The sequence below is a fragment of the Callionymus lyra genome, chromosome 14 (assembly GCF_982586985.1).
Source record: "Callionymus lyra chromosome 14, fCalLyr1.hap1.1, whole genome shotgun sequence".
Taxonomy (NCBI): Eukaryota; Metazoa; Chordata; class Actinopteri; order Syngnathiformes; family Callionymidae; genus Callionymus; species Callionymus lyra.
Genome location: NC_141831.1, coordinates 15,747,559 through 15,767,462, shown reverse-complemented (window position 1 = coordinate 15,767,462; position 19,904 = coordinate 15,747,559). Strand labels below are relative to the sequence as shown.

Here is a 19,904-nt window from a genome sequence, read left to right as displayed (position 1 = left end):
TGCTAACCTTCTGTATGGTAACCTACTATATGCTAAACTTCTTTATGCTAACTTACTATATGCTAACCTTCTGTATGCTAACCTTCTGTATGCTAACCTACAATATGCTAACATTCTTTATGCTAACCTACTGTATGCTAACCTCTTGTATGCTAAACTACTATATGATCTATCTATATATTATATATATAATTAATCTGATTATTTATCAAGTAACAAAACTATTTTACTCAAGAAAACAATTTCTCTCACAGACGTTGTCGAGTGTAAATTATTCCAAAAGTAGTTTTACTTTTCAAAAGAGCGAACGACGCGAGAACAAATTCTGTATGCTAAACTTCTGTATGCTAACTTGTTTTATGCTAACTGTCTGTATGCTTACCTTCTATTTGTGACCCTGGTCTCGAAAAGCGCTATATAAATAAATATTACTTACTTACTTACTTCTGAGTGCTATCCTTCTCTTTGCTAACCTTCTGTATGCTAACCTTCTGTGTGCTCACCATCTGTTACTCACCTACTATATGCTATCCTTCTGTATGCTAACCTTCTGTATGCTAACCTTCTCTATGCTAACCTACTATATGCTAACCTTCTGTATGCTAACCTACTATATGCTAAATTTCTTTATGCTAACCTACTAAATGCTAACCTTCTGTATGCTAACCTTCTATATGCTAACATTCTTTATGCTAATCTACTATATGCAAACCTTCTGTATGCTAACCTTCTATACGCTAACCTACTATATGCTAACCTACTATATGCTAACATTCTTTATGCTAACCTGCTGTATGCTAACCTTCTGTATGCTAACCTACTATAAGATCTATCTATACTATATATATATAATTAATCTGATTATTTATCAAGTCACAAAACTATTTTACTCAAGAAAACAATTTCTCTCACAGACGTCGTCGAGTGTAAATTATTCCAACAGTACTTTTTGCGACAACTTTTCAAAAGAGGGAACGAAGCGAGAACGTTCCTGCTGCTCATCCAAAGTCTTCTATCTGAAGCTCCAGAGCTGAGACAACAAAGCTCTCCGCGACAAAACTCCACCACAAACACATTTGTCTCCGTCAAACTTTAACAAGCTGAGAAATGAGTCGGAAAAACATTTAACCGGTGGTTAATTATACAGTCGCTTCTTCTTTACCCGCCTTGAATCCAGAGTTAGAGCCATTTGTACACGTGACCTTTGACCCGTCAGCCTGATGGATTTAAGAGGGGAAAACTGTACCTTGAGGCTGATCATTACTTCAGGTGTGACTCGTTAACTCACCTGGACCATGGACCGTCTCCCTTGTATGACCTGTTTGCTTTGTTTAATCCAATGGTGTTATCTTTTAAAGAGGTTTTATGACTATCTTTGTCACTTTTATTTCACTTTATATGATTAAACAAAGCTCTTGTGTATTTTTTATATTGTTTTTTGTCTGAAATATTGGCATGTATGCTAACTCAACCACCTTAACATTTTTTGAGAAACATTATATTGTTAAATTATTTTTTTTTAATCTAATGAAGTAATCTTATATAAATAAACAAAGCACTTGTCTATTTTTAATATTGTTTTTTGTTTTTTTTAGTCTGCAAATATTAGCATGTATGCTAACTAAATCGCCTTAAAATATTTTGAGAAACGTTATGCAGTTGAACTAGCATTTTTTGTTTTATCTAATGATGTATCCTACATAAATAAAAAAAGAACTAGTGTATTTTTAAATATATATATTTTTAGTCTGCAAATATTAGCATGCCTGCTAACTAATTCAAAATGTCTTAAAATATTTAAAGACATATTTTTTTGTAAATCTAATGATAAATCTATTTTGATTTAGGTTTTGTGACAATCTGCTTCACTTTTATATCACATTACATAAAGAAACAAATTCCTAGAGTATTTAAAAAATATTTTTTACTATCTTTTGTTTGTGTTGATAAACGTTAAGTTGTTAAATTTGCTTTTTTGATAATCAATTGATATAATCTTTAATTGAGGTTTTATGACAATCTGCTTTACTTATATTTCACATGATATAACTAAACAAAGCCCTATTGTATTTTTTAAAATTTGTTTTAAGAAACTTTTTGTAAGTAGCTTGCGTTGTCTAATTTAACGACTAAATTAGCATTTTTAAGATATAAATCTTCTGGAATAAAGAAAAACACATTTAAACATTCATTTATTAAACATTAATTTAACATTTATACATTTTAATCGATCAGTTAAATAAATAAAATATACATTTCTATTCATTTAGAAAAAAAAGAAAATAATGGTGAATAACTACATTTCTTCTTAACTCAACAGTAAAAACATTCCAGTTGACAGCTGGCTCATCCAGTTTCTTTTGAAATGCATATGCACTTTGTAGCCTTACGTGCACTCTGATTTCCTCCAACCTTACTAAATGCACAGCTTGGATGTTTCGTGACTTTCATTTTATTCTCTCTTCCCCTGTGTAGCTGGGATTCTTAACCCTCAAACACTAAAGGTAACTCAAACACATTTGTTTTTCGGGGGCCTTCGGGTCACCTTGACCCTTAGATAACACAAGAAAAGAGTCTAAATAAAACTTAAACTCTAGTTAATTTCATTCTCAAACATAAGGGTGTGCTCCTGACATACTGGGAATAAGAAATAACTAATTAATTTAGTTAAAATGTTTTGATAGATTCGCGGCACATAATCCCAGTAATCCACTTCGACCTCCCCCCCCTCCTCGGTAAGGGGGGTGAAAAGGGAGCCTTCGAGAGTTAAAGTCTCACTCCTGACTCTGATCCTGCAGAAACACGGTGTTTCCACTTCATTCCGTTCGCTTGTGTTGCACTTCTCATAATCCACAGTCGAGGAAAAGCTTGTCCGAGCCGATTACTAGCCCAGGAACATTCTCCGACTCCAGTTTTTCTCCCTTTTTTATTGTGGGATAGGTGATGTTTGGACAATGACGTAAGAACTGGTCGTCCTCAGTTCTCACCTGACCGGTAAGTCCACCTACAGCATCCATTACGATCGATCATGAAACGGACATCCAATAATGTTGCTGATTGAATGATGTTTGTAATAAGTGTGTAACATTTATACAAACACGCAGATGGGAGGTGTGGGTTAATATGGGGCTGGTATAAAGTAGTGTATGAACAATTGATGTCTCATTACATTGTCCTTTTAAATAAATAAACTAAACTAAATTACAATATTCTTTAGCAAATATTATCCGGTTATTCTATTTTTTTTTTATTTTCATTTCTCTCTGGCGAGTGCAAAACAAACTTGACTAAACAAACTCATAAACTATTGTAAAAAAGTTAAAAACAATATAAATACATTTACAAAACTATTTCAATACATTTATCATGTATAAAAACAAATGATCAAACTTTACAAACTATTGAAACAACTTTGCAATGTATTAAAACGTATTGACCAAGGATTAAAACAAATTAAATTAAAAAAGTATTATAGTAAAAGTAGTAAAATAAAGTAAAAAATAAACTATATACATATATTAACAAACTATTGAACCAAATTAAAAAAAACGATTAAAACATGTTTAAAAACTATGTAAAAAAATGTGAAATGAATAAACTCTAATTAATCAAATCAACAAACCACCATAACACATTTTCAAACTCAGTGGAAAGTCTTCATAGAACAATTATTACCCAAAAAAAAATTGGTTTGTAACTTTGCCTCAGAGTTTAATTAGTTTGTTTAAGTAGTTAGAAAATGTGGTAAATTCTTTAATAATTGGCAAAAGCTTTTCCTGACTAGGTCCAATTTTTTGGCACCTGCCAGCCACCGTACATTCAGGTTGACAATAAAAAAAATAAAAAAAATGTCAACTTATGCATACAGAACATTTAAAAATAAAATATCCTAAATAATTAAATATATTTTTGTAAATTTTCTTTTTTTTTGCATCATCCCGTAAATTAGTTATGTTTTTTAAAAATCAGCTTTTTTGTTTTTAGGGCCTTCGGGACATCTTGACCCTGAGATAACTTATGAGGGTTAAGGTTTTTTTTAATCTTTTTCATTCTTTGGTAAACCTTTGCATAATATTGACCCAACAATCGTCTATTAATTCATACTTGAATCTTTCAAATGTCTTATTATACGTTATTTTACTTTGTGATATTTTTGTTTTTCATACACTTTTTAAAAAACTATTTTGTAATTTTAACTCATATTTTAAGTGTAACAAAGTTTTAATATCTGCAAAATTACACTATTACTATTTAGTGGTTTTCTTTTAACCTTTATATAGATATTCATTTTTTAAAAAGTTATAATTTATTACTTTAATTCCCAAACAACTTGAGAGTAACGACCAGAGTTTCAACCAGGCGAAGAGGAGAGTGCAGGCAGGGTTGATCTGTGGCGACAAAGTCCGGAAAATAAAGGATCTTTCCTCTCAGCGTCGCGGCTCCGCGGGCCAACCATGTCTTTCGGCGACCTCCTGGAGCTGGTGGGCAGCACGGGTCGCTTCCAGATCCTGCACGTGAGCCTGCTCTGCTTCCCGGTCCTGCTCATGGCCAGTCACAACCTGCTGCAGAACTTCGTGGCCCTGGTTCCCTCGCACTACTGCAGCGCTCACTCCAACGTCTCGGACTCTCGCCTGAGCCCTCAGGACCAGCTGAGGATCACGGTGCCGCTGGACGCCGCCGGGAAGCCGGACAGATGCCAGCGCTACGCCACGCCGCAGTGGCACCTGCTCAACGGCACGCCGGCCTGGGACGAGGAGGCGTCGGAGGTCCAGGGTTGCGCCGACGGATGGTCCTACAACATGACTGAGATGAGCACCACCATCATATCGGACGTGAGGATGACTTCTCCTGGAATTATATATTTAGGTTAAATCCACTGTTTTTATTTTCAGTGGCATCTGGTGTGTGACCTTCGCAGCCTGAAGCAAATGGCTCAGACCACCTACATGGGAGGAGTCCTGGCGGGGGCGGTGGTGTTTGGAGGTCTTTCAGACAAGTAAACCCCCTTTTAGAAATATAATCTGAAGGTCAAACAAATGCTTTGATTTCAATGATAACATCATCTGATCAAGATACGGTCGACGGATCCTGCTGCTGATCTCGCAGCTGATGATGGCCGTGGCTGGAACCTGTGTGGCCTTCTCCAGCTCCTTCACCATGTTCTGCCTGGCCCGGTTCTTCTGCGGCATGGCTCTGTCGGGCATCAGCCTCAACACCTTCTCTCTCAGTAGGTCCCTAAAGAGAAGGTCCATGTGTTTCCTACATCAGGGGTCTCGACCAATTTCGCACCATGGAACCGGTTATTTTTGTCGGAATTATATTCACCGACTGACTGATAAAAACAGATAAAAATTAATGATATAGAGTTTTAGTTTGACTTATTTTGACTAGTTACCAGGTTTATTTTTAAGGTAAACTAACCTTTTTCTGGGTCAAGGTGACCCAAAGGCCCGAAAACAAATGCAGTGGTGGAGGTCGTTTACATTGACCCTGGGACAACACAAGGGATACCTCAAACACATTTATTTTCGGGCCTACGGGTCACCTTGACCCTGAGATAACACAAGGGATACCTCAAGAAATTTGTTTTTGGGCCTTCGGGTCACCTTGACCCTGAGATAACACAATGGTTAACAGGAAATAAGAGTCAAAACGACCTATAAAACATCAAGATAATGACATCAACTTCAGCTGATCTAGTTAAATATCATTATCAGTGTAACTATTATACAGGCCACAAAAAAATGAGCTGGTGGCCCAGATTTGGCCCCGGAGCCATGTCTTTATTAGAGTCATAAACTATTCCAACCTATAACTGGCAACAGGAATTGTTATTTAATGAAACGCATAACACGACTTTTCTCGGGTATTTTGGAAAACATGGAAAACTTTTCTCTTGTAATTCATCGATTCTTCGTGAACACATGTTTTTTTGCTTGTAGTGACTGAACACGTGGCATGTTTTAAAATTATCAAACACGTGATCGTGCGCTGTGCTAGTTTCACCGTCTGAGGCCTGAATGAATGGATGAACAGTTAGTCACCTTTTAACATGGAACAAAAAAGACCTGGTGCTGGTGTGCAGAACAGAATTGAACATTGGTGACTTTGTCCAGCTTCATGGGTAAAAAACAATTCAGAGCAAACTGCAAAACTTGAAAAAAAAACTTAAATAAACATAACATATTTGGTCCTTAAATGAAAATCTGATTAAAAGTCTTTGAAAGTGAAAGTGAAACAAAAGTTCTTCTTTGTAACTTAATGAACTTCCATCAACTGCATCTTTTTAGAGATCATTTGAGGATTTTTTTCTCTTCTATTTTGATGTGTGTTACATTGACAGTTATAGGAATTAATGTTGAACTTGTGTGTTTGTTTTTGTGTCATCAGTGACCGATTAAAAAGTCAACCTGCTTCTGTTTTAGGTCACAATTGAAAGATTTACTAATGCTATGAAAAACACTAGTTAGCACAAATCACAATAATGTAATGATTAAAAACATTCCATTTGGCCAAATTTGAGACAGTTTATATACTTTACTGTACCTCCAAATCAAATACGAAGTTAAACACAGTTTTTGAAAAGTTCAGTCATTAACAGTTTAACTATAATCCCTGCGAAAATCTTTGATATAGATCTTTAAATTGTATTAAATATACATATTTTGGAATATTAAAATTGTCGCCATTAATTTAAAAGTTAATTATCAATTAAATAAATTAAATTTTGCCTTAGTTTACAACTTTATCTGGTCCTCTGAACATTGACAAACACTACTGTATTTAAAAAAGTACTTATACTCACCATCTTCTCTCTGTTAGTTGTGGAGTGGATTCCCACTCGTGTGCGCACCGTGGTGGGCACGATGGTGGGCTACTGTTACACGTTGGGTCAGCTGCTCCTGGCTCTGATCGCATACTACATCCGGGACTGGAGGTGGTTAACTTTGGCGGTTTCCCTTCCTTTCTACGTCTCCTTCCTCTACGCCTGGTGAGTCATGTGAATAAATAAAATGGAATAAAAACCATGAAGGAACTTTCAAAACTCAATACCTTCTTTTATCACAAAATCGTTTTTATAATAATGTAAAAAAAAAGTGTAATAGGTAGCGTAAATTCCGGACTACAAGCCGCTACTTTTTTCCTACACTTTAAACACTGCGGTTTATACTACGGTGCGGCTTATTCATTTTTTTTTCGTGGCGGGAAAAACATTTTGCTCAGCAACAGTAGACCAATAGAATGAATGAGTAACTTTGTGTCAGCAGCTCCCTCCCGACTACGAGGAGAAACTTACTTCATTCCGCACATTCACTCAAACAAAGATAGCGGAGAATTCCATCGGGCCAGATGAAATCGTAAATATGGATGAAGTACCTCTGACGTTTTGTAACGGACCTTCTCACATAACTCCTCGAGAGATCGCTCCTTAAAGGAGGATCAATCAAACATGAACAAAACAACGAACACCCACGACACCCCACAGTCAAATCCCCGCGATCAGTGTCCAATGTTCAAGTCCATTATTGTCCAGAAAAAACTCATCCGTGTTGCCGGCGTGATGAAGAAATAATTCCCCGGTTGAAGGACACGGACAGTTTGTCCTCCTGCCTCGTGCTTTTGTCGCTGGTTCCTCGGACTGTAAATATCTGAACAATGCTTAAGAAGAATAACACACTGCTTTATTTATTTAAGTGTAAGAAATGAACGTGAATTACCGGTAGTTCATTTTTTTTGGCTGTTTAAACCTGCGGCTTAAAATCCGGTGCGGCTTGTATAATTACAAAATTGATTTTCTTTCTAAAATTTGAGCATGCGGCTTTTAATCGGGTGCGCTCTGTAGTCCGGAATTTACGGTAAATCAATTTTGTCTATTCTTTGAAAAAAAACATACAAATATCTTCCAGGTGGTTCCACGAATCTTCGCGGTGGCTCGTCATGAGCAACAAATCCGACCTGGCCATCAAGAACCTGAAGAGCGTGGCCAGGTTTAACGGTCGCGCCGAGGAAGGGGAAAAAATTGATATGCAAGTAAGTCAAAACATAAATTTAAGAGTCGTCAATGAATCCATAAACAAGGATAACAATGACAATGAAAGACAATGAGGATGCAAAGCGGAGATTTTAATATAAACTGTGAAAATGTAATCAGACACAATAAAAGAGGCGAAACGTCCACAAGATGGCAACCAAGTCCACAGAGTCCTTTCTCAGGCAACGAGTCGAGAAAGAGACTCTTTCTAACAACAGAAGTCCAAAAAAATTGAAACTGGGGGGTTCCTAAACTAAGGTAGGTGTTAAGACACAGAATCCACTGAGAGAGGAATATGAAAAGAGAGAAAATAAAAGTCAAATGTACCATAAAAACTGTAACATAAAGCACTGATAAATTTAAACTGCCAGAAAGTTATCAAAGTACAGAAAAAAGCGACGAACTTCGAGTTCTCCGGAATTACCTTGTGGAACTGAGTAACGAGCTGACGCCGGTCTGAAGAAAGTACAGCGTTACAATAGGGCCGGGCTGATTGAGCCGTGCATCAAACCCCATGAGAAGCTTCCCAATCAATGTCAGCTGGCTGGACACAGAATAAAAAGACTGACAATCAACGACCTCTAAATGACAAGATTTTGGTCACGACCCTGCAGTTGAGAACCAGCTCTCTAATTCTTGTTTTACCACAGATGTTACAGGAATCCATGGAGAAGGAGATGTCGTCCTCTCAGCAGTCTCGCAGCGCCATCGATCTGTTCCGAACTCCCACCATGAGGAAGATGACTTTCTTCCTGAGCACCGTCTGGTAACTCCCTCCTTATCGCGTCGTCAGGTCAAATTTTGAGATTATTCTTTGAGCACCGACATCTACTAGCAGATAAATCCTAAACTATCTTAACCCTTCGCCAAAATCAAGTTAAACATGATGTAAAAGGTTTTTTCAGTAGTGATGGTCCGATGAAGCTTCATGAAGCAGTGTCATTATCTTCAGAGTCCACTAGATGGCGGTCCCTGCACTATCTTCCTCTGTTTTGATCAACTGTCAAAATGAAACATCACATCGTTTTTAAACTGATGGCGCCACCTACTGACCTCTAAACAACATGACACTTCTTCATGAAGCTTCGTCAGACCATCACTAGTTTTCAGTTTTCAAGAAATATTCACAGACAGGAAAAATAAAAGGACAAAATGGTCTGAAAGCTAATCTCGTCACAGGTTATCCACCAGCTTCGCCTACTACGGCCTGGCGATGGACCTGCAGAAGTTTGGCGTCAACATCTACCTGATCCAGGTGATCTTCGGGGCCGTGGACATTCCGGCGAAACTGGTGATGACGCTGTGCATGGGCTTCATCGGGAGGCGCCCGTCACAGGCCGCGGCGCTGATTTTGGCAGGAGTTACCATCCTGGTCAACCTGCTGGTGCCTCTCGGTACGTCCAAAAAAAAAATACGAGTTTATACCTTTTATGTTTTTTTTATAAAAAATGTGCATTTATGTTTCCTATGTGTGCAGAGAAGCAGGTGCTCCGGACCTCTCTGGCTGTTGTGGGTAAAGGTTTGCTAGCCGCGTCCTTCAACTGTTGCTATCTGTACGCAGGAGAACTTTTCCCGACCATCATTCGGTGAGTGTGTTCTGGCTCCACCTTCGTGATCTTGTGATTCTCATATAATTGGGCCAGAAGGATTAATCGCATTATTATTTTGGATAATCTATTTTATACCACCCAGGGTCTCAAAAATATCGAATATTACAGTTATTTAAAGTCCTTCGAGTTTAGAAAGAGTTTTGCTGACTCCATCCATTGCCAGTTTATACCAAAGGGTCACGAGAGGTTCCTGAGCCACAGTTAAGGTTTTTTTTTCTCTCCACCGTAGAATTGATTGACTGGGTTTTCAGTTACTACTCAACAATTGTCCTATTCCATTATTCCTCTTCTTTGATCTAATCAAAAATAAATAATATATACATTTACAGAAACGTACTTGGACAACGTACTCATTTCATGTAATTTGTGAAAAAAACTATTTTTTAAATGGTTTTTGTCGTAATTAATATCACAAAAGTACTTTTCGAGTTAATTTTCTCTTGAAATAACATGTTCACTAATTTTAACTAAACTTCTAAATAGCAAACTGTGATTCAATTTTTTATTTTTTTTACTTTGATTAATTGATTTGGTTTTGTTGCAATTTATGTGAAATGTCATTAGAATTTTGTGAAATTTACTTTTATTTTAAACAATATTTTTTTGCATTATAGCAATAGGTGATGAAAATAAGACTGAGGTAACATGCTTATCTTACGTTCAACGGGCTCCGTCGACTAGACATAATAAAACATACAATAATAATTGTTAGTATCGTTATTTGTGCTACTATGAAAACAATAATAGTTTCTAAAGTGTGCAGTTATCTTGTAGTAACCCTGATTCACATAAACAAGGGTAACCTTTTTGGATGAGGGCCACATGTTGGAGAAAACAAACAAATGGGGGCCAAATGAAGAAAAAATAAAAGCATATTTATCTTCAACAAATTATACAGGAAACACAGGAAAAAACACTGTAAAAAAATGTGTATATTTTTAATTTAGCATTAGCATTTAGCAGCTTTACTTTGTGGTGTTTTAATTTGACTTATTTTTGTTTAACATTTGAATTATGTTATTGTTATTATTATTATTATGTTATTGATATTTGGTTTAATAATAAAGTTTACAACAGAGGCGTTGGGCTGAATGAAATCTATGTTAAATATTATTTGACGTGTGTCTCTGCAGACAGAACGGGATGGGCTGGGTGTCCATGATGGCTCGAGTGGGGTCCATGGTGGCCCCCATGATGCTTCTCTTCGACGACGACCTCCCGTGGCTCCCCGGCCTGATCTACGGAGGGGCCCCCATCATCAGTGGCGTCGCCGCCATGTTCCTTCCGGAGACACTGGGCTCCCCGCTCCCCGACACGATACGAGACGTGGAGGACAGGTAACGACAAGCAAACGTTCACCTGAGCCTGAGCTGCTCAACGTGACACCGGACTGTTTTTCTATTTTTACTCGCAGAGGATCTGGGAGACGCTCCAAAACTTTATCGAAGGAAGCAATAAATCTTAAAGACATCCAGGCGGATCTCCTGAAGCCAGGATCCTGAAGGCGTCTAAAAACCTCCTGACGTACTTGATGACAGGTTGATGTTTGCTCACGTATGCGTCTGTTTGTTTCTTTTGAATGCTGGAATGAAGATGACTTAAGACAACTCAGTGACATCTAGAGCTTTGTCTTTAGATAGAAAATCAAATCTATTTTGTTAAAAAAAAAAACAATGTTGGGATTGTTTGTGATTCAAATAAATGTAAGACATTTGGAGTTTTCTGTGATTTATTCAAAAATGTTACGTTACTTTTGCTTTAAAGTAAAATAAAATAGTAATTTAAAACGAATTTTGAAGTAAAAAAAAAAAATCTCACAGTGACACCTAAAGGTAAAACAAAATATCGCATTTTATTTTCAATATCAAGTGGTTTTGTTTTAAATTCTGTCACTTATTCTTGAGCAAACACGTGTTCAAACTATCTTAAACTCCATGTTTACCTTTGTGTGATCGTCCTGGAATATTTAACTTCTCGTGTCTGCAGGTCTTTCTGTCAACTAGTCAATAATCTGCGTCTCTTATCTGAGTCATCCTGTCGTAAACGTGAAGGACGTTCCTTCAAGATTGTAGGATGTTTAAGTCAATTCCAATCGCACGTACCGTGAGAAAACCGACATGAACATTTGCTATTAATTTATTGTTAATATTACACCTCGCAGGTAGGGGTCAGCAGAGACCCTCGGTATTTCAGGTTTACTTTCTCTCCTGACCACTGCAGAACACACAACAACTCACTTACCATTAGATACGTTGTGTCATAAATTACGAAAATGTAAAATATATTTGAGTTTGAATCTGACTTTACATTATTATTTTAAAAATATATACTTTGATTCACATCAATGATGAAAACATGAATATATTCCATAGTCAAATACCTGTTTATAAAATTATAAATCATACATTAAAAAGTCTGATGGATTTTTATCTAATTTTAATTTAATTCAGTTGAACTTCTTCTCTTCGTCCTCTTGGTGGCAGCACTTCCCCTCTGAGCCAACTCAACACGAAGAAGCATTTCTGTTCTTCTATTGCCTCCTAGTGGTGGTTTCAAGGTAGTGACTATATTGCTTGAAGCTATATTTTTGAGCAAAGGCTGTGAGTTGGCGCAACAACACCTCACTTCCTGAATTGAATTAGTTTACTTAAAGTATTTTGGATCAAATTAAAAACCTCCTTTGTTTTAGTCAAGACTCAAATAATGGATTATAAATAGAAAACTAGTTATTATTTCACAAATAAAAGAAGACCCAGAAATATTTCTTGTGATACATTTCAGATGCACCACAAACATAATCTCCCACAATGCACTGCAACATTTGAAGCACCGATCGACCCCATTCTAAACAGTAAACTAAAAAAAAAAAGGATTCTCATCACTTCCTGAGCTGTGGAACACGACCCCTACTTTGCGTGGACAGGACTTGGACGGCCCCCAACAGATACAGCCATAACTCCCTCCAGGTGCTCCTCCTCGACTGAATCCGCCGAGTCATAAATCATCCTCCTTTCAAGGAGCTGCTGATCGACCAACACGGGCTAAACATTGATCTTCTTTGATGTGCGGTTTGACAATCGGCTACATCTCCTCTGCGGCACCTCGCGAGTAAATCATGCACTTCTCTTGATACCGTTCCAGACTTCTTATCACGGTGATGAGATCCAACATCTCCAGCCAGAATCCTCGGCCTGTTTTTTGCTACTACAGATTTTTTGGATTTTTTTACGACTACCTCAGTCATCCCAGGGTTCCATGTCTCCATTCCATTCAATTCCAGTGGTCAGGGGGCCACATGCGGCCCTTTGAATTTCAAGATGTGGCCCTTGTGACAGTGACTGCTTGGAAATGTACTTTTAAAAAGTAGAAACCGTTGTAGTTATTGGATGGCAATGACTAGCAAATCGATGCTACATGTGCGAGAGGTGTGGCTTAAAGGGAAAGTCTGAAGAAAGGGGGCTGGACTTTTTACTTATAACTGCAGCTTTAACTATAATTTGTTATTTTTTGTGTTTAAGGACTTCATTTTCTTTTTTAAATAATATTTAAAAAAAATCATGGATATTTATGGGTGGGTTTGTTTTACCAGAACAATCTATTTATTTGAAAATTCTTCTTTTTTTTTCACGGTTAATAGCCTTTAAATTTCCATTATGCAAGAAATGTTTGAACTCGAACCAAGAGTTTAAAGAGGAAGAGGAAGAGTTTAGGATAATTACGAGGTATTTCACAAGATGTACTTTCAGCATCAGTGAAACAGGCAGTTGAGTGACATGTTCCCACATCTCGACAACTTATCAACGTGTAAAGTAGCTAGTATTTGTTAAACCAAGTGTTCAAAAGATTCTTAAAGCACATGCAGACCACATGCAATGTCTCTCAAGAAAACCCTTTTTTATCATTTAATGTAGCTTCAATGGAATGTTGATAATAAGACCAGTAACAGATGATGGATTCACTTTTATTTAATTTTGTTTCTTTCTCTTAACAAGATGAAAAATAACCTCTGATTTATTGAATAAATGAAACTTCAAAGAAATGTTGATAGTTAGAAAAGTAACAGATGATTACATGTTATTAGTCTTCCCATTTACAGTCTGGATCCGGAAAGCTTTTGAAGAATATGTCATTCTTGGTTAAGTCTTTTAGGCTATAAAGATGTTTTTCTCCTTAGTGTCTGGGTTACTCAGGCCATCTATTGATCTCTAGTGCCCCCTGCTGTCCAAATAAGCTCATTTGAATTGAATTTAACTTTTTTTTTAAAAGAAGAAAAAAAATGTATATTATTTTGGATGCACTTTTATTTCATTTTGTTTCTATTAACAAGATAAAAATAACCTCAGATTTCATTAAATCAATGTAACTTCAAAGGAATGTTGATAATGAGACAAGTAAGAGATGATAACATTGTTTTAGTCTACAATCTGGATCTAGACATTTTTTGAAGAATCTGTCATTCCCGATTTAAGGCTTTAAGGCGACAAAGATCATTTAATCTCGTCAGTTTCTGTGAGTCGTTGATCTCTACTGCCACCTTCTGTCCAAATCATGAAAAAGAAGTAGGAAATTGAACTTGTATTTAATTTTGTTGATCAACATAATCAAAATGTGTCGAAGATATTTCAGTTGAATCTCTTCAAATGTTTCCGTCCTCCTGCTCCGGTGGAACATTTTTTGATTTGTCAGAACATGAACTCCCTCGTTCTTCACGATCGTCTCCAGGAAAACTATTTCAACCCCCCACACCCCCCCCAAAAAAAACCTGTATTATTTACCAGCCCTGATCTATTTTGATCTCCACCAGGTTTCATCCGCAGATAGAACGACCGTCGGATAATATATTTCTTCAATATGGCTGTTTTATTGGAGTTGATAAAATAAACACGATCCATCCTTGTTGTCTTGAAATTTACAATCACTCCAGGAGCCTCTTGAGGGGAACTCATGATGAGGCGTATCGTGTGAATCACCACAGGAACCACTGCGTCGTGAAATGATATGAATAAAGATTTATTTTCTCATATGAACAGGTGGATTCATTTTTCTTTTTTAATTTACAATCTATGACAATCTGGCATTTTTTTCCCCCCCCCTAGCATATTTCAGGGATGACATGTGGAGGGAGGGTCGTGGTCGTGATGGGGAGTGAGAGGGTTTGGGGGGGAGGGGGGGGGGGGTATTTTTTATTGCTGGATGTTAAAAGAAAATACAGTTTTTTACCGACCGAGGAGGGAAAAATCCGATTTGTCTGTCGATCGTTTGACCATGCACCCGTCTAACCACAAGGGCATGCAGAGGAAAGGTGACTTTTTTTTCGAGCGGGGCAAAGTGGGGTGTTTTTTTTTTTGGAGGGTGAGATCATGTTCAAATCATACTCAGATGTTGATGGAAAAAAAATCTGTTGGTGATGTTTTGTCGGTCTCCATCCTTATGACTATCGAGATTTGCAGGGAAATCCTAATGCCTTTTTAACCCTTGCGTTATCTCTGGGTCAAGGTGACCCGAAAGGCCCTGAAAACAAATGTGTTTGTGGTATCCCTTGTGTTGCCTCCAGGTAACCTTGACCCAGAGACAACACAAGGGGTTAAGAATGAAAGAAAACATTTTTTTGTTGGATAATAAATATTGACGTTGTTTAAACGGACAGCAGAATTTTGTAGCGTTTCACAATTTGTTTAGTTTTTTTAGGATAAACTTGTAACAGTTTAATCTAATTTTAGCTAAAATCTGAATCAATCAATAAATAAAAACACAGTTAATTCAATAATTGGATTTTTTAAAAGACAAACTGACATGTATTGTAAAACATACTATTTTAAATCCATAATTAAGAAATATATAGGATAACTATTTGGACATAAACACACAACACACTTAAATAAAACATGAGGTCAAGGAAAGATGGGTTAATTGTCGGTAAATATAAAGCATTATTTCGATCGGTTGGTTTAACCTAACAAGCTATAGCATAGTAATAAAAGTCAAACCAGAAAATAACCCCAGTTATAGCTGGTGCAGTGAGCATAGACCATACATTGAACTAATAACATACCACATTTTGAGTTTAAATATATTGTTACAAGGTTTCCTATCTTTTACTTCCTCCTCTTTTTATTATTATTTTGTTGGTGAATGTTCAGCGTTTGATACCGACCTTTTTTATACTGTGCAAATCTGTAGTAATATTAGTGACGTTACCAAATTCTTTGGTAAGAACTAGTCAAAGCCAAATAGTACTTGTATTAACTTAACTCACTGCAAATCAAAACATAATCCAGTTCTTGAAACCATTGACTTTCTTAAGAGCTTCAACTGTTGCAATGCATTATGGGTCCTTTTTATTACGAGTGTTGGTTGTGATCTTTCATACGGTTGGGGTTATACGATAGTTTGACCAAAGCAGTTTTTTTTTAGATTAGATTTTAGATTTTTTAGACAAGTTTCACTTTGGGTCTATCGTTGATGTCACCATCAGTATCCATCCCTACTTTTGTCACTTTTTTAAATCTAATTTGTTTTCATTTAAATAGTAAAAGCTACGTCTGGACCACGTTTAATTATATACCAGGTCAGATTTGTTCCTCAAGTTGGACACATTTTTTTGGTTATTTTGCGTTTTTGAAAGTGACTCCAGAAATGTTTTTTTTTGTTTTGTCCTATAATGTATTGGAAGAAAAAACACAAAGATTGCTCGGAGAAAATCTTGAATCGTCGAAACCGTTGTAGTTATTGGATGGCGATGACTAGCAAATCGATGCTACATGTGCTAGAGGTGTGGCTTAAAGGGAAAGTCTGAAGAAAGGGGGCTGGACTTTTTTCTTATAACTGCAGCTTTAACTATAATTTGTTAATTTTTGTGTTTAAGGACTTCATTTTCTTTTTGAAATAATATTAAAAAAAATTCATGGATATTTATTTGGGGGTGGGTTTGTTTTACCAGAGCAATCTATTTATTTGAAAAAAAAAAAATTCACGGTTAATAGCCTTTAAATTTCTTCTTCTTTAAATTGAGTCTTAAGTGACTCGAAATCCGCTGCTGCCCGTGTAAACAAAGCCGACAACAACAACAACAACAACAACACACGAGCAGTGTAATCTCGACAACGACAACAAAAAACACACCTGGAGCGATGTCATCGAGTGAATATAGGAACATGTGAACTGCATAACTTGCTTTATAAACTCAGGTAAATATGCATTAATATGACATTTCAATTCTAAGAAGACGACTATAAAATGACGCAATCAAACAGCAAAATAGAAAGTTTGCATATTTTTGCTTTATATGATCTTCCAAAGTTTCACAGCTATATCGTTTATATATTTGCCTCTCACTGCTCGTCTGTTTGTGGCGACAAATGTTGGGGGGAAATGTGTGGAAATCCTGAGACACTGTGTGGCCTTTTTTTTTTTTTCTTTTTTTTTAACACGAGCCACAAAACACAGAATGGACACAGACGGATGACGGGGATTAGACGACGGGTTGAGTGGAAACAGATGGAAGGTTGTTTTTTTTTTTGTTTTTTTTTTGTTCTGCCACCTTGAATGGCAGGGGTCAACCTGTGCCAGGCGGCTCAGTGTTTGTCGGCCTCGTAAAACACGGTGGGGGGAGTGAGTGGGTGGGCGGGGGTGAAACGGTAGAATAGCTGTAAACACATCAAGTGATGACCTGCATAACACACGGAAAACCTACAGCCGGCTCCACCTGTCTCCGCCCACTATCGGGAGGTTCCGATTTAAAAAAAAGCGCTGCTCTGTGAACCTCTTCTTTTTTTTTCGCCGGGGCGTCACCACAACAAACAACGGGAATCGGTCGCACACAAAAAACACACTCTCTTTCCTCGAAGATCTGAAATCATAAAGTCGATTTATATCCATGTAAACTTTATGTTAAATTGGTTTATATTGCATGACATGGAGGGAGTATGTTCCAGTGGGGCTTGACTCCTCGAAAATAAAACAAAAAACGCATAGTGGAAGAAATCAAACATACATGTGTATAAAAATGAGGCGTACATGTAAGAAAAGGCTACAAAAACCTCCACTGGCCCTCGGGCATCGGCATACAGCAAAAGGCACCACAATATTACTCTATTTTTTTTTCTTAACATTGTGAAAAAACGGTCTTTTTTTTTTATGCTGTAAATCAAAATGTACATATAAATAGAGTTTTCCCTATAAAAAAGTCTTTGCTGTTAACTAGTAGACAACTTTTGCTAAAATGAAAATAAATATTTCATTTGTTTAGAATATCTGTCAGTTATATAAAATAAAAATATTTCTCGGAGGATGAGAAATCAATCTATGCTATATCGATTTTGCTTCCCCCGTCGGATGGGTTCCCCCCCGGCTCCTCTAGTGGGGCGCCTTGTCCGCTTTGGAGCGCGAGTGCGTGAGTCTCGTATGCATGTTCCCGGGCGCGCTCTGCCGCCCCGAGGAGTGAGAAGTCCGAGTGTCGGCCGGCCTGTAGATGGTGGAGGGCTCCGCGTTCATGTTCTGCATACTGAGGAAGGGCGTGCTCTCGCCGTCCTCCTCCGACTCGCTGTCCGTTAGGCAGCTCCGGGACCCGAAGTCCCGGGACGCCTCGTATCCGCGGGGGGCCACGTGGCCGTTCAGTCTGGATCTCCTCAAGCGCCGGTTCCCAGCCCCGCTGGATCCACTTCTCTTTGGTTGTTCTCGGGAGGAGAGGTACTCCTGGGTGGTCTCATAGTCTTCGTCCTCGGCCAGCCGGTAGGGGCTCGCGGGGAGGTTGCCCCGGCTGTCGTTGAGATAGGTGCGGCGCTGCTGCCGGTAGGCCTCCTGGCACTGCGCGTCGTGGAGGGGCACTTGGTAGCGGCGCAGCAGCGGCTGGTCGTCCTCCAGGGGGTACGGGTTGTGGACGGCGGGGGGGAGGGACATGGCGTGGCTGGCATTGGGTGACGTGATCTGGAAGGTAGGCACCTGTGGGGGCAACGAGTAATGGAAGTCCACTGGCGAGAGGCGAGCTGGTGTCGTCAGAGCAGACACATATCTGTGGGGAAACCAGAAAGAAAAACATTAAAAATGTACTTCTTTAATTTTGGGTCAGTATGTCCGAGGCCCTGAACCTGAGAAAAGTTTGATCCAGGGGCCAAATTCGGCCCTTTGACTGTATTTAAATGGCTTCGTAAGAAGGAAGAGCGAATATCAGGGGTGTGTATTGGCAATAATCTGGCGACAATACATATCACGATACATGATACATCGCTATATATTACCATACTGAAGGATCAAAGATATTTTTGTAGTATTGTCAAGTACTTGACTCTGGTGTCGCAGAATTTACAGACCACATGACTCTGGACTAAGTCGTAACTATTTATTTTATAAACATCAGCTATAAAATCTGCTGGAGTCGACTGTATCCTCTTGTCCTCAGTCATCGCCGAGGTCTCTCGCAATTTCATTGTTTGGTTAGTTGCAGAGGAAGTCATTACTGCTGCCATCTATTTGGCTGGAAGTTTAATTGCAGCACAAAAATGAACAAACAGGTGGTAATATTAGCATTTTAATTGTAAGACAAATATAATTATTACATTTTATACACACTTTAATTGAAAGTTTAACATAAAAGAACTACGTTAAAATGCTTATATGAATTTAATATCAAGACAGTTTTGTGACATCATTTTTTTTGTTGATATATTAGTGTATTGACCTAGCAATAGTAATAATACAAAAAAGAAATGCGTAGCATAAGCTAACTTTTACTTATTTTGAATATTCATTACTTCTTTTTCGACTCATTTTTTCTCTTATCATTCTCCTTCTTTGTCTTTTAGTATTTAGTATTTAGTATTTCTTGCCTCTATGAAACAATATTTTACCAATTTTAAAAACCTTATCAAGAAGTAATACTTTAACATAATTGTAAAAATGTCCTTGTTAATTCCATCTATATTATGGGCATCTCTGAGTACTTTCATTATTTTTGGTTTATAGCCCCTTATAACACTTATAACGCAACATCTTAAAATTAGATTGATTTTCGACCACATCTGTCTTTGTCTACATTGTCAAATTACAGTTCACTAAATCAGAAAATTGTTGTGGCTACTTTGCTCTCTTACGCAATTTTTTTTAACAATGTTTCCGAACCACTGACATAATCAAGTTTCCATCGCATGTATGATCTCAGAAGCGTCCCTCAGGGATGGATACTGACTCCTTTCACTTTTCATTATTTTCATCTTAAACAGGTAACGTGTTGCTGATGGTCTGCAGAGTGGAGGTCTCTCCGCTAC

The 19,904-nt window shown here is 37.7% G+C and overlaps 2 protein-coding genes across 5 annotated transcripts in view; one reads left to right on the top strand and one right to left on the bottom strand.

The window, feature by feature from the left end:
• The first annotated feature begins 2,820 nt into the window (after positions 1-2,820).
• On the top strand, positions 2,821-11,359 carry slc22a6l (solute carrier family 22 member 6, like). Its single transcript, XM_087807152.1, has 11 exons — positions 2,821-2,994; positions 4,432-4,832; positions 4,893-4,996; positions 5,073-5,227; positions 6,823-6,991; positions 7,908-8,031; positions 8,683-8,798; positions 9,212-9,426; positions 9,510-9,618; positions 10,776-10,979; positions 11,057-11,359. The coding sequence occupies exons 2-11, from the start codon at positions 4,455-4,457 to the stop codon at positions 11,142-11,144; spliced, it is 1,662 nt and encodes a 553-aa protein (XP_087663278.1). The 5' UTR covers positions 2,821-2,994; positions 4,432-4,454; the 3' UTR covers positions 11,145-11,359.
• A 3,277-nt stretch (positions 11,360-14,636) lies between these two features.
• The window catches only part of nrg2a (neuregulin 2a), a 109,421-nt gene continuing 104,153 nt past the window's right edge, over positions 14,637-19,904 (bottom strand). For 3 of the 4 annotated variants that reach the window (XM_087807865.1, XM_087807864.1, XM_087807866.1), the window contains one exon: positions 16,901-18,652. In XM_087807865.1, the coding sequence (XP_087663991.1) occupies positions 17,998-18,652 (655 nt within the window). In that variant the 3' untranslated portion in view covers positions 16,901-17,997. Of the gene's footprint in view, positions 18,653-19,904 lie in introns of all 4 variants that reach the window. The other variant, XM_087807863.1, reaches the window with a different exon arrangement.

What these genes read in the sequence shown, in the direction of transcription:
- slc22a6l (XM_087807152.1), top strand. Translation starts at nt 4,455, where the DNA reads ATGTCTTTCGGCGACCTCCTGGAGCTGGTGGGCAGCACGGGTCGCTTC. An exon ending in TTTGGAGGTCTTTCAGACAA is followed by an intron (nt 4,997 to 5,072) that starts GTAAACCCCCTT and finishes CATCTGATCAAG; the next exon opens with ATACGGTCGACGGATCCTGC. An exon ending in CAACCTGCTGGTGCCTCTCG is followed by an intron (nt 9,427 to 9,509) that starts GTACGTCCAAAA and finishes CTATGTGTGCAG; the next exon opens with AGAAGCAGGTGCTCCGGACC.